A 15,452-nucleotide genomic window follows, 5' to 3' on the forward strand; every position below is an offset into this window, starting at 1 on the left:
GAATTTTCTATTCATCAAATGAATCCTGAATTCCATAGAAATATTAAGCATCATAACTCTTTTTGACATTTCTTTTTATTATGAATGTTTCTTGAGCACCAAATCAGCATATTAGGATGATTTCTGAAGAATCATGTGACACCGAAGACTGGAGTAAAAAAATCAGCTTTGCATCACAGGAATAAATTACTTTTTAAAATGTATAAAAATAGAAAATAGTTATTTTAAATTGTAATAATATTTCACAACAATACTGTTTTTACTTTGTTTTATATCAAATAAAAGCAGTTTTTTTTTGTTTTTCAAAATCATACCAATCCCAAACTTTTGAATGTTATTATATGTAAATCATATATTAAGTATTGTTCATTCTTAACTAGTATTAGCATGTACAACCTTTATTGTAAAGCGTTACTAAATACTCGTTGTGAGTCTGTTTTGCGAATGACACATTTTCTCTTTGATGTTGATAGGATTTAATAAAAGGATTGAATATGAGCCTGGTACAGGAAGTCTAGCCCTGTTCCCCAGCATGCACCTGGAGACCTGCGAGGAGCCAATCACCTCCATTCAGGTCAGCATCATGCTGGAGACTAATCACATCGGCAAGGGTTGTGACCGCGACACGTACTCCGAAAAATCCCTGCACAAGCTGTGTGGTGAGTCCAGACATCCTTATTGTTATTGAGTTACATTAACATCAAGATAATTAAATGTGCTTATTACATTAAGCAACTCAAGTGCAAACTATTTTAGACTAATTTACATAATCGTATTACCTCCATAATCACACCGGCACATGCTGAACCATGATGCAAACAATGTTTTGGGATACTCTAATGAATAACTGTTTGTGTGCCCATCCAGGTGCCAGCGCTGGCACTGTGGAGCTGTTGCCTACTCCAAGCAACTCTGCCAACTGGACTGTTGGCTTGCCCACTGACAACGGGCACGACAGCGACCAGGTGTTTGAGTTTAATGGCACCCAGGCCATAAAGGTCCCTGAGGGTGTGGTGAGCACCACCCTGAAAGAGCCCTTCACCATCTCAGTGTGGATGAGACACGGACCTGGAGGCAGGGAGAAGGAGACCATACTCTGCAACTCTGACAAGACCGGTAATGACATTCACACACTGACAGGACTGAGAGGGATGTGTTATTTGTGTGTCCTCTTCATCTTTTTACTTCAGTAGGGCTGTCAAAATCATGTTATTTCATGTGATTAATTTAATGTGTTATTTACACTGTTAACACATTTATTTAATTTAGCACTATAATGGATAAAAGTGATGTACTTGCCCGCACTGTTTTATTGCGGATTTTTATTTTTTTAATCCGTTATTTTATTTCTGTTAATATTATTATTGTTGTATTTTAGTTTCATCTCATGATATCTACCAGGCATTATGTGGAGTATTACAAAAAATAATCACTTTAATAATTCCTTTTGTTGGTTTTATGTAAATGTATATACATAAATATACACAACTGTTCAAAAGTGTGGGGTCAATAATTTTTTAAGAAATGAATAAATTTTTCAGCAAGGATGCATTAAATTGTTCAAATGTGACCGTAAAGACATTTCTTATTATTTTATTGTAATTTTTTTTTTTTTATTTGTCTGTTATGTGTGCTATTCCAAAAAATAATCACTTATAATCTTTTTCCAAATATACAGTGTTCCAGTGTTATTTACATTCAAACACGCACACACATATTCTGAAATACGTGTCATTACACAAATTGCTGTATTGTTTTGTTTTCTTTCCTTTAAAAGGAATGGAATGCATTAACTAAAAAAGAAAAACATATAATGTTTGAAAATGTATAACAATATATTTAGCAATGCTGTAAAAAAAAATCATTATGTTTTTGAAGGTTATGCAAAGGTTGCTTGTAGTAGTTCTGTGAAATGGGAATCTCACTCTCTGGTCATTGAAGCTAAATTCCCAGTGCTAGAAAAAGCTCATCAGCTGGCCCTTATGTAAGGCTGATTACATCACAGTTATGCCCCCATTTATGGGAAATTGCTAAATGTTTTCTAGGAGAGTGTGGCTGCAGCAATCCATGCATACTTGGATATGTGTACAGTGCACATTAAATCTGTTTATCCGCATTTGAGTGTGAAAAACTCACAAATTTGTAACATGCAATCTGTCATGTGATAAACAAGTGTATTGACAGAAGTGTGGTTTTTATTCTTGTATATTTGTCTTCTGCAGAGATGAACAGGCACCACTATTCTCTGTACGTACACAACTGTCGTCTAGTGCTGCTGCTGCGTCAGGAACCCACCGAATCCGAGAACTACAAACCAGCTGAATTCCACTGGAAACTCGATCAAGTGAGTCAACTTGAGCCTCTTCAGAAGCACTCAGTTTTGAAAGATGCATTTTTGTTATTAAATGCTATGTTTAGCTACTAGCAGTGAATAGGTCACATCATGTGTTGAATTAGGGCATAAACATACTTAAGTAAAGCTGTTGATCCATAACATTCTCTTTCTAAATAGTCCATATTAGACTTTCTACCAGTAAAAGTGCATTTTTATTCATGAAAATATATGCCTGCCAAATTATATTTTAGGAAGGGGGTTGCTTGCTAGAGCATTGTCATAACTGAGTGTCCTTAGCATTAAAAACATTAAAATACCTGCTTTAAGCAAACTTAACTGTACATTTAGGAAGGCATAAGTTTCTGTGAATGCTTTAGCTGATGCAATCTGTAGTTAAACCGAGGCCCTGATCTGGTATCTCTCCTCCCAGGTGTGTGATAAAGAATGGCATCACTATGTGTTGAACATTGAGTTCCCAGCAGTGACTTTGTTTGTGGATGGTGCCACCTTTGAGCCCTTCCTGGTCACGGAGGATTACCCTCTGCATGCCTCCAAGATCGAAACCCAGCTCACCATCGGCGCCTGCTGGCAAGGTACTCTCACTAATGATCTATTGATTCTCTTCACACACAATGATGCAACCTCAGGTTTAGACTTGAAAGCTATTTGTCGCCAGCTACAGTTTAAATTTAAGCATGCTCTGTATTAGTAAGTAGTTTGTCTTCGCAATTTGTAGAGTTTCTTATTTCATAACCCCGGTCATAGATGTAATATGAAATTTTTAACATGTCAGGAATTAGATAACCTTTTAAAGACTTCATTTAATCTAAAAATGTTTTGTGGCTTTTATTCCATGTCATTTTTATACTAGTGTACTTCTAAAAATTTTAATACAAAATAAATACAATTTTACTATTATTATTTTTATTTAGGGTACAAGCATGAAGAACAGAAACCCTATCGTTTATGTAGGGATTTTACTCTTATTGTTATTATTATTAAATGACAGTATTATTATTAATAACCCGTGTTGGGGGTAACGCATTACAAGTAATGCGAGTTACATAATCAGATTACTTTTTTCAAGTAACTAGTCAAGTAACGCATTAATATCTTTTTTTATTTTAATTTATTTTATTTTACCATTTATTCACTAACACCTCTCCTTTTCGCCATGTTGAGAGAAATTAGGAATCAGCCTGAGGCTTAATAATATCACTCTTGGTGTGAAAGGGCCTTTACAGTTTTCAAAAATATAACTTTTGTTTTTTTGTTATTAAAAATTATTAAGCAAGCCCAGCTCAGGTGACAAAAAGTAATGCAAAAGTAACGTAATGCATTACTTTCCATAAAAAGTAACTAAGTACCGCAGTTAGTTACTTTTTTATGGAGTAAAAGTAACTAGTAAAAGGAGTTTTAAAAGTAACTTTCCCCAACACTGTTAATAAGAATTGGTAGTTGTATTCAATATTTTTTAAATAAGTTACATTTAATCAGTTGAATTAAATACTTATATAAAATATTTATATAGTGTTTTATATATATTTGCTCAATAAAATGCTCTCTAGAATTAGAATTCTTTCTTGGCCTCTATAATGCATGACACCATGTATCAAGTGACTTTATTTCCCTTGACTATATTGAGCCCTGGTCTTTCCCTGCTCTTCTGTCTTGCCTCCACAGACCTCTCAGGACATGACAATGATACTGAGACTCTCTCAGAGACTTTGACAGGTTGCCCTTGTCTTTCCTTATCACCCCAATATGTCAAAAGAGCACGTCTATTAACGCCCTGTGCATGTGCAGTTCTTCTGCAGCTTGACGTATGGCTGCAGGAGGACCGTTTATGCACAGCTTCAGTCTGCAATGGCATAACATTTGTAGCATAATGCGACAGAGTTGAGAGACGCCATGTCATATACCCTGCCTGACTTGTTCTTCATTCTGTTTTCTTAATTCATCAGTCTAGCTCCATCTAATTTCAGTTTGCTTCCAGATCTGGAGAAGTATACAGCACACAGTATATTAGAAGCAAAACAAGTCCAACTGACCTTAGGGATCTGCATGTTTTATGATAAATCAGAGGGTTTGGCTGCATTCCTTGCTGCAGTTTGCAGGATTATTTATGCCAGTGGTATCAGTGCAGCAGACAGTGTCTCATTTCTCACTGTGTGACCTTGCTGCCTCTGAGAGCTGCTTTACAGCATCACTCAGTGTCACATTACTGCTGAGGTCATTCTGACTGCTCCTGCATCTCTCTGTCCTTCAGACACAGTCATACTCTAGAGAGGACATTGCACACAGCTAGAAACATACTATGCTTTCATTTTCATTTTAAAGGGACTGTTCACCCAGAAATGAAAATTGTTTCAAATGTTTGTGAAATTTGTACACCGTGCTTTTCCATAAAACTGTCAAGCTCCAAAAAAAAGCAAAAATCATTGTAAAATAGTCAATTTGACTCATTTGTCCAAGTTAAAAGAATTACACATTTTTCTCTTAATTATTTTCTTAATTTATAATAAATTATAAAAAAATTAAATAAATAATATGCTCTACAGTTCAAAACATTGGAGCCAGTAAGATTGATTTTTTTATTGAATTAAAATGTTTATTCAGCAAAGACATAAAATTGATCAAGAATGACAGCAAAGACATTTATAATATTACAAATATTACAAATAAATGGTTTTATTTTGAACTTTCTATTCATCAAAGAATCCTAAAAAATGTATCCCGTTTCCACAGAAATATTAAGCAGCACAATTAGTGTGATTTATGAAGGATCATGTGAAAAAAAAGCAGCTTTGCCATCACAGGAATTAATTACATTTTAAAATATATTAAAATAGAAAATGGATATTTTACATTTTAGTAATATTTCATATTATTACTTTTTTACTTAATTTTTTGATCAAATAATCGAAGCCTTAATGAGCATAAGAGACTTTTTTCAAAAACATTAAAAAATCTTACTGACTCTGAACTTTTGAAATTATTTTTTTTCCTTTTTTTTTTCTTTCCAGACTGTATTTATGATGCTTTTTGGTGGGTTTTATGTCTTTTTGGAGCTTGACAGATGTGTGGTCACTATTAACAGACATGCTATAGAAGGAGCAGCATAAGATTTTTCAAAAAAATTCTACTTGTATGTTTTATGAAATAATAGCCCCATACGGCATTTGGAACGGCATAAAGAATGACCAGATTTTCCTTTTTGGGTCACCTATTCCTTAAATGTTGATAACAAGACAGTTAAAAAACACATAGCATTACCCCACTAAACCATTTAGAAATATGCAAATATGTGTAGATTTAGTCAATCATGTTTTATGTGCCACTTTCTGTTCATTCCCATTAATTTGCCTTTTTTGTCCCACCAAAAGTTGCATGAGGCCGCAGGCCTGAATCAGGCCATCCATCATCCTGTGTGACGCACCGGCCGGCACCAGCACTGAACACTTAACATGCATGACATCAGTCACACGGCCTGTGCACACTGAGCATGCTTGAGCTCAGCAGAGCATACGTTTGGTATCTAACAGGTTCTGTCTCCCCCCGGGTTTGTGTAGGTGGCAGCGCCCTCATGACTCAGTACTTCCGGGGAAACCTGGCTGGACTCATGATCCGCTCTGGCAAACTGGAGAACAAGAAAGTTATCGACTGCCTCTACACCTGCAAGGAAGGTCTTGATGTGCAGCTTCCAGAGGAAGTAGCCTCTGCTGTGAAGGTGAGAAATGTGAATGAGTAATGTGGTCTATGTAAATGAAGTTTTAAAGAGACTGATGACCATAATGCCTTGTGAAAGCATCAAAACTTATGATCTCTGAGAAATAACTCATGGGTATTCTACAGTGTTATTTTAGTATTATTTATTTACATTTAGACATTTAGCAGACGCTTTTATCCAAAGCGACTTACAAATGAGGACAATGGAAGCAATCAAAATCAACAAAAGAGCAATGATATGCAAGTGCTATAACAAGTCTCAGTTAGCTTAACGCGGTACACGTAGTGAGTTTTTTTTTAAAAATCATATAATAAATAAAAAGAAAACAGATAGAATAGAAAAAGAATAGCGCAAGCTAGTGTTAGAGGCCTTTTTTGCTTTTGTTAATTGTATAATAAATAAAAGAGAACAAATAGATAGAATACAGAAAGATTAGAGAAGCAAGTGTTAGTTTTTTTTTTAAAGAAAACAAGCAGTTAGTAAATAAATACAGTGCAAGTCTAAAAGGGGCAAGTTGTTTTTTTATGACCATTATAGTGTTTATTAATATTTTGATTTGATATTTATTTTTATATTTTCAGTTTTAATTTTAGTTTTAATCAAGTTTTAGAGAAGCAAGTGTTAGTTTTTTTTTTTAAAGAAAACAAGCAGTTAGTAAATAAATACAGTGCAAGTCTAAAAGGGGCAAGTTGTTTTTTTATGACCATTATAGTGTTTATTAATATTTTGATTTGATATTTATTTTTATATTTTCAGTTTTAATTTTAGTTTTAATCAAGTAAAATTTTTAGTCATTTTGATATATGCTTTTGTAATTTTTTTGTTTTTATATTAATGTTGATTAATAGCTTTACTTACTTTTTTTATGTCAGATTAGTTTTAGTAATTTTTTCGTCTAATATTTTTAAGATTTTCAATTCCCAAAAATTATTTTTAATGCCAATTTCTTTCATGAAACTCTAGATGGTGCAGACTGATGGATCGTTAACACAAACTGATGATATTCACAGTGTTAAACAACTTAGCAAAAGCTGATTCATGTTGCATACGCAGCCAGTGAGCTTACTGCGTAACATTTAAATGGCTGGTTAGCATTCACTAGAGCAGGGGTAGGCAAGTTCGGTCCTAGAGAGCCGCAGTCCTGCGGAGTTCAGCTCCAACCCTGAAAAAAAACTCACCTGCCTATAGCCTTAGTAATCCTGAAGACATTGATTAGCTTGTTCAAGTGTGTTTGATTAGGGTTGGAGCTGAACTCTTCAGGACTGCGGCTCTCTAGGACCGAACTTGCCTACCCCTGCACTAGAGCGTTTCGCAGCACGCTTTCAGAGTTCCTCTGAAACCCTCCACCTTCCCCAGCTCCACCTGTATAGTTATGCTACAGGTTATTATATATGCTATTTGTGCAGCAGCAGTATGTCTTAAATATTCACAGCACTGTATCAGCATATGCATTGGCAGTAGCAAGTTCCTGTACTTGCTTGGCAGCAGCAGCAATAATCTACAAATATAGCAATAACCAACAGCAGCAGCAATTCAGCAGTGTAGCAGATCTGTTCCGCCAAGACCAAATACATTAACATTGTCATTTCCATTACCATGCTAAAATCTTCTGAGAGTTGTCATGATTTCAAAGATCTCATGACTTTGGTTACTATTTAAAACACAAATTAGGGCTGCACGATTAATTGAAATTAAATTGCAAAGGCGATAAATTGCGATTAGGCAGAAGCTGCGATTGTCATGCGTATGTTTCAGTGAAGCACGGTTCTGTGATCAGTAGTAAATCTCCATCCGAAGGCCAGAGGGCGCTCTCGCGCTGAAACTCCAAATACGCCTGGCAGAAGAAACCCAGGAAATCCCTATAGCTGTTGCTGAATAAACAGAAGATTTAACTGCTTTCATTAATTCAACGTGACTAATAAACACACGACTACGGCAATATATGGTTTATCCAAGTTCATCTTATTATAATTTTTATTATAATAAAGTATATAATAATACAATGCTCGACATATTTAGCAGATTTAATTAAAAATGTCTTAATTTGTGTTCCCAAGGTTAATCAAATGGATATATGTTTCTCTTTCTCTCTCTAGGTGGAGTTTAACCCCAACCAGTCCTCTCTGACTCTGGAGGGAGATGACATTGAGAGCTTTGAGAAGGTCATGCAGCACATCTCCTACCTAAATTCCCGGCAGTTCCCCACCCCAGGAATCCGCCATCTGCGTGTCACCACCACTGTCAAGTTAGTGTCCATCATTTCAGTTCAGCTCTATCACTCAAGCAAGCCCCACCCACTTTGAAATATTATTGCTCCAAAATAACACAGAAAAGCTAATAATGAAACAAAAGTAATCTGTTCATACTTTTAGTACACTTATAATGATGAATGTATTATGCTTTATCTCCTTTGTAATTCTTTAGATGCTTCAATGAGGAGACGTGCATCTCTGTGCCTGACTCTGAAGGCTACGTGATGGTTCTCCAGCCAGAGGAGCCAAAGATCAGCCTCAGTGGAATTGACCATTTTGCCCGTGGAGCAGCTGAATTTGAGAGCACAGAAGGCGTTACGCTCTTCCCTGAGCTGCGCATCGTCAGCACCATCACCCGTGAGGTGGAGGTGGAGGTGGAAGCTGAGACCGAGGCCGGAGGCGAGGATGATCCAACAGGTACGCTGGGAATGTGAGATTAACATGTTTTGCTGAGAAAGGTGGAGAGACGGGAAATGGATCATGAAAGAGAAAAGAAGTTGTAAGCAGATTGACCAGGAGTAGTTTCCACATTGGCCACAAGAGGAATTTTACAGGGACAAGTTACCCATGAAATGAAAATTCTGTCATAATTTATTCCAAATCTATATGACATTCGTGTTGTACACAAGAGAGGATGTTATATTGATTTGGAACAGCATATTAAATGGAAATGCAAATGGTTAAACAGTTTATTTGAGCAATATTTTGGTACATGTTATATTCAATACATGTTTATATTCAAATAAGTGGCAGAAATACTCATGTTGTCTATATAATAGATTCTGGGATGAAAGCTTATGCTTTAGGAAAAGAAAGTCTTAAGACGTTTTCTCTTAGCTAATGTTTTTTATTTTATGTTTTAGTGCATTGTAAGTATTTCTTACAGATTGCTCCTTGCAATCGATATTTGCCATAAAATTGCATGGTGGGCTGTTTTTGAACATTCAAGTCTTATTAGATTAGATTAAATGTAATCAAATGGAGAGGTTCTGCTCTAATTTACTGACGTGTCATGCGTATGTTTCAGTGAAGCACGGTTCTGTGATCAGTAGTAAATCTCCATCCGAAGGCCAGAGGGCGCTCTCGCGCTGAAACTCCAAATGCGCCTGGCAGAAGAAACCCAGGAAATCCCTATAGCTGTTGCTGAATAAACAGAAGATTTAACTGCTTTCATTAATTCAACGTGACTAATAAACACACGACTACGGCAATATATGGTTTATCCAAGTTCATCTTATTATAATTTTTATTATAATAAAGTATATAATAATACAATGCTCGACATATTTAGCAGATTTAATAAAAAATGTCTTAATTTGTGTTCCCAAGGTTAATCAAATGGATATATGTTTCTCTTTCTCTCTCTAGGTGGAGTTTAACCCCAACCAGTCCTCTCTGACTCTGGAGGGAGATGACATTGAGAGCTTTGAGAAGGTCATGCAGCACATCTCCTACCTAAATTCCCGGCAGTTCCCCACCCCAGGAATCCGCCATCTGCGCGTCTCCACCACTGTCAAGTTAGTTTCCATAATTTCAGTTCAGCTGCTTCACATTAGCTAGCCCCGCCCACTTTGAAACATTATTGCTCCAGAATAACACAGTATATGGAAAAGCTAATAATGAAACAGAATGATTCTTTTCATACTTTTAGCACACTCATAATGATGAATATATTATAATTTACATTCCTTTGTAATTCTTCAGATGCTTCAATGAGGAGACGTGCATTTCCGTGCCTGACTCTGAAGGCTACGTCATGGTTCTCCAGCCAGAGGAGCCAAAGATCAGCCTCAGTGGAATTGACCATTTTGCCCGTGGAGCAGCTGAATTTGAGAGCACAGAAGGCGTTACGCTCTTCCCTGAGCTGCGCATCGTCAGCACCATCACCCGTGAGGTGGAGGTGGAGGTGGAAGCTGAGACCGAGGCCGGAGGCGAGGATGATCCAACAGGTACGCTGGGAATGTGAGATTAACATGTTTTGCTGAGAAAGGTGGAGAGACGGGAAATGGATCATGAAAGAGAAAAGAAGTTGTAAGCAGATTGACCAGGAGTAGTTTCCACATTGGCCACAAGAGGAATTTTACAGGGACAAGTTACCCATGAAATGAAAATTCTGTCATAATTTATTCCAAATCTATATGACATTCGTGTTGTACACAAGAGAGGATGTTATATTGATTTGGAACAGCATATTAAATGGAAATGCAAATGGTTAAACAGTTTATTTGAGCAATATTTTGGTACATGTTATATTCAATACATGTTTATATTCAAATAAGTGGCAGAAATACTCATGTTGTCTATATAATAGATTCTGGGATGAAAGCTTATGCTTTAGGAAAAGAAAGTCTTAAGACGTTTTCTCTTAGCTAATGTTTTTTATTTTATGTTTTAGTGCATTGTAAGTATTTCTTACAGATTGCTCCTTGCAATCGATATTTGCCATAAAATTGCATGGTGGGCTGTTTTTGAACATTCAAGTCTTTCCGAGATTAAATGTAATCAAATGGAGAGGTTCTGCTCTAATTTACTGACGGATGGTTTTTGTTTTTTGGCAGTGCAAGAGACTGTGGTATCTGAGGAGATTATGCATAACTTGGACACGTGTGAGGTGACTGTGGTGGGAGATGAACTGAATGGAGATCATGAGAGTTTGGAGGTGGATCTGGCCCAAATCCAGCAGAGAGCTCTGGAGATGAGCTCTTCCAACGTGGGCATGGTCATCACAGGTACTCATCCATCTACATCAACAAAACTGCAATATATTCGCACACATTTTTTGGATTATATTTGTGAGTTTGGTTCATGGTAGTTTATATCCAGCATCTTGCTGAATGGCTGATCTAATGGTATTAAAAGCTTCAGTACTGTAATCTTGACAAATAGTTAAAGTTTGTCTCTGTCCACAGGGGTTAACACCATGGCGAACTATGAACAGGTCCTGCATCTGATCCGCTACAGGAACTGGCACACAGAGGCTCTGTTTGACAGGAAGTTTAAACTTGTCTGCTCTGAACTCAATGGCCGCTACATCAGCAATGAATTCAAAGTCGAGGTATAGCTGACCACACACACTGTCCTCAATGTAAACAATTATTTATTACTTTCACTAAAATGTCCCACTAAAACCATAGTTTCTGCTATATACCTACAGTTATATTTACTACAGTTAACTGTATATATACACACTTCCTTTCAAAAGTTTGGGGTCAGTAAGATTTTTGTACTAAGACATTAATACTTTTATTTGACAACAATGTATTAAATAGATAAAAAGTGACAGTAAAGACATTTATAATGTTACAGAAGATTTATTTTGAAATAATGTTTTTTTTAAACTTTCTATTCATCAAAGAATCCTGAAAAAACGTTTCTTCATAAATATTAAGCAGCACAACTGTTTTCAACATTGCTAATAATAATAACTATTATTTATGATTTCTGAAGCATCATGTGACTGAAGACTGGAGTAATGATTCTGAAAATTCAGCTATGCCATCACAAGAAAAAATTACATTTTCAAATATATTTAGATGGAAAACAAATATTTTTAAAGCTGTTTTTACTGTATTTTTCGTCAAATAAATGCATCCTTGATTACAAGAGACTTGTTTTAAAAACATAAAAGAAAAAATGGACACCAGACTTTTCAACTGTAGTGTGTAAATTGAAAAAAAATAATTATATAAATCATTTTCTAGCTTTTATTTTTTTATTTTATATATGGTCTAATGCACATTTTTATTATATGAATTTACATTATATGTATAAATGCTAAAAATCAATGTTTTTTTAAGGGTTCTGTTAATATAAAAATGCTGTATACAAGGCTATATCAAAATAAGCCAAATAAGGATATAAAGAGACTGATTCTGTAGCAAACTGTATTGTGTTGTACTATGCAGATGCCAGTTGTGTGACCGTCTTTATTATTTATGTAATCAGGTCAACGTGATCCATACAGCCAACCCCATGGATCATGCTAACAACGCTATGGTACAGCCTCAGTTCATCAACCAAGTACAGCATGCTTCAGTGGACCTGTCTGGACACAACCTGGCTAACATGCATCAGGCCTCAGGTATTTCTTCTTTATCCCGCCATTCCCCCCCAATTCCCCCCCCATTTGTTCAGCTTCTCTTGGAGATAAAGGCGTTTCATTGGCTGCTTCATCTCTCACAGTATCTCTCCTAGATTATTGCACTAATCTCTCATTAAAGATAATCCAGACTTTGTTATCAAATGAATAAGCTGTTTAATGTCGAGCTCAAACCTGAATTCAATTTCTTTCCATGAGTTTTTCCGCAGCTTAAAGTCAATTTAAAAAGTAGGGCAGTTATGGAGCGCCGTGTACTTAGCCTGTTTTTAATGGCGCACTTTTAGGGATTATATACAAGTGCTGTTTACAACATCTGGACAGCCTGTGAGGGGCACCTCAGACAACCTCTTTTAGGTTTTTATCACCCTAAATACCAAATGCTAATCTGTGTCCATCCACTCTTCACAGTTGTCCCCAGCGCAGCCACCATCGTTATTGTTGTGTGCGTGAGCTTCCTGGTGTTTATGATCATCCTTGGCGTCTTCCGTATCCGTGCTGCCCACCAGGGCACCTTGAGGGACCAGGAAAACGGCAAAGAGAACGAGATGGACTGGGATGACTCTGCCCTCACCATCACCGTCAACCCAATGGAGGTGCGTTCTAAAAGGAACAGAGCTTGCTCGCTCAGCGCTCTTAGAACACTCATGCATAGTTAATGCAGCAGAGGCCTAAACCCATCAAAAATACTCGATGTACTGTTGTAAAAATGCCCCTTTATTACCATCCTTCCTCCCGTTCATTTGTCCACTAATATGGATTTTCAGTCAAGTAAACAGCTATTTTTTTGCATTCTGGTTGCTGTAAGAAGTACTAAATTAGGTCATTTCAGTGATATTGCCGTTACAGAGAGATAATTTGATGTGATTCATAAAGCAGGGACTTCCATTGTAGAGGCTTGGAATAAAATTATTGGTTCACTTTTGAAATCATTAGTTTGATTTTCATTTTAATTAATTTTTTTAAATATATTTTTTAATAATGTTTTAAAAATCCAATAATCACTGTATAATATGATATAATCACTATTATTTAGAGCTTATATTATAATGTACGATAATCACTGTATGTATGTATGTATGTATGTATGTTTATTATATTATATATTATAACTTTACCAGAGGTCAAATTGCAATTGCACAAAATTGCAATATATGACGTCAAAATCACAATAGATTTTTTAGCCAAATCTCTATATAAACAAAATGTATTCTAAAATAAAAACAATCAAAAAATTTTACATTTTAGTAACACTTACTAAAAAGGTTAGATATTTTATCTGTTTACTTTCATAGCATGTGACATTAACCAACATCAGTGAACATGCAGATGTGTCATAAAGTTATTGAAATATTAATGTAAAATCTCATGGGGTGCTTCAAGTAAATATTTTACATTAGGGGTTCGGTTGACAAAAAGGTTTGGGCCCTGTTTTTATAATAAGAATTTGATTGCTCATAACTCAAATCTTTTGAATAAATCTATTATGCAGTTTAAAGAAGGTCCAGTTCTCTCTTCCTCTTAGACTTACGAGGATCAGCACAGCAGCGAAGAGGAAGGAGATGAGGAAGAGGAAGATAGCGAGGATGGAGAGGAGGAAGACGACATCACTAGCGCAGAGTCAGACAGCAGTGAGGACGAGGGTGGCGAACAGGAAGACCAGCAGGGTTCAAGCAGACAGCAGCAGCTGGAGTGGGACGACTCCACCTACTGATCCTCCTGAGCACACAGTACACACTACTTACCATCACACACACACACACACACACAAACTCACACAATGACAAATCCACCCACGCACAGTCACATCCCTCTGCCAATAGGGACGCTCATGTTCCCCCTACCTAAGGAGCCATGCGTAAAAATGCGGAAAACACTGAAAACTAAACAACTATACAATATATGTACAATATAGATACAAATATATCCGGTGTCTGTCGTGACAGTCCGCTTCATTTCCACCTGCCAAGGCTTCCCTACCGACATCTTATTGTGGTGGTATTCAGTGTAGTATAGTATCACAGCTATCTCAATACAAGTTCCTGATTTATTTAATCTTTTTCTGTCCTATCCGAGGGAATCCTGGCCTGCATTTGCATTTTCTTTAAGCTCTGTATGGACACATCCCTGCACTTTTACTTTTTAAATTGAGCTTTGAGAATGATTTAATGTATATTCCTTGCACACAATGTTTTAGGTTGATTTGCTACAGGAATTTTGAGAAAAAACTCTTTCCGATCACTTTTTTTCCTCTTTATTCTGCATGGCAAGATTTGGAATCATGGGTATGGAAGACAACAACTGCTTTTTGATATTTTGTAAATAAGACAAAACCATGTAATTAGTCAATGTGTTAGTGAAAGCCTAACCAACGGTTTCCGGTATTTAAAAAAACTCAGTACCTGCTGTAGAATATTATGTCAGATGCTCTTAGCATGTTTCAGAAACTTTCAGTAAATCTCATGCTCGTACAAAAGACGTCCGCTTCACAGAGAGAAACCCAGAGGCTGAGGTTTCTGTGGCAAAGCGTCATTCATTTTGTCTTTTCTCTTGGAGGTGGGTGTGCATCTTTTTGTTTCGTTCCGTTTCGTTTCGTAGTGTTGGATGGGCGTAGAGTTGGTTCAGTGCTTTTGCTTTACATATGCTAATCCTAGCTGGGCTTGCAATAGCACAAAAGCTGCACCAAGGCTTCAGTGTTTTTATTTCAGTGACGTTTTGGGGACTAATAATCACATTCAGGTGATGAATATACTGTTGTTGTTTTTTTCGCGTGGTACTGTATGTTGTACAGTTTAGGCACACTGCAGTTATTTAAGCCATTCTTAAGTGATAGTGCTTGTATTTTCTGTAATAAATAGAGACCAATTGGAATCACAGTATGCACTCTAACAACCCAGTCCGAATAATGGAAAATGGGTGCGCTGGTGATTTATCGACAATGTGAGCATTGAAAAGTCCGTTGTGTACCGTTTCAACAGACCTCTTGCTAAATTACTGTCTTTAGATGGTCAGTTACATTAAGTGTACTAAACAAAATTA

The 15,452-nt window shown here is 36.4% G+C and overlaps 1 protein-coding gene across 1 annotated transcript in view; it reads left to right on the plus strand.

Moving 5' to 3' along the window:
* LOC107586549 (calsyntenin-1) overlaps window positions 1–14,323 on the plus strand; it is a gene marked incomplete at its 5' end in the record, with an annotated part of 19,916 nt that extends 5,593 nt beyond the window's left edge. Inside the window, 13 exons of the mRNA XM_016273972.1 lie at window positions 474–659; window positions 868–1,116; window positions 2,223–2,344; window positions 2,766–2,928; window positions 4,019–4,069; window positions 5,908–6,065; window positions 8,162–8,310; window positions 8,490–8,734; window positions 10,876–11,046; window positions 11,227–11,372; window positions 12,263–12,398; window positions 12,825–13,009; window positions 13,939–14,323. Of these exons, the coding sequence (XP_016129458.1) occupies window positions 474–659; window positions 868–1,116; window positions 2,223–2,344; window positions 2,766–2,928; window positions 4,019–4,069; window positions 5,908–6,065; window positions 8,162–8,310; window positions 8,490–8,734; window positions 10,876–11,046; window positions 11,227–11,372; window positions 12,263–12,398; window positions 12,825–13,009; window positions 13,939–14,127 (2,150 nt within the window). The remainder of the gene's footprint in view (window positions 1–473; window positions 660–867; window positions 1,117–2,222; window positions 2,345–2,765; window positions 2,929–4,018; window positions 4,070–5,907; window positions 6,066–8,161; window positions 8,311–8,489; window positions 8,735–10,875; window positions 11,047–11,226; window positions 11,373–12,262; window positions 12,399–12,824; window positions 13,010–13,938) is intronic.
* Between the last annotated feature and the right edge of the window lie 1,129 nt (window positions 14,324–15,452).

Source organism: Sinocyclocheilus grahami, unplaced genomic scaffold, assembly GCF_001515645.1.
Source record: "Sinocyclocheilus grahami isolate Dianchi unplaced genomic scaffold, SAMN03320097.WGS_v1.1 scaffold83.1, whole genome shotgun sequence".
NCBI lineage: Eukaryota > Metazoa > Chordata > Actinopteri > Cypriniformes > Cyprinidae > Sinocyclocheilus > Sinocyclocheilus grahami.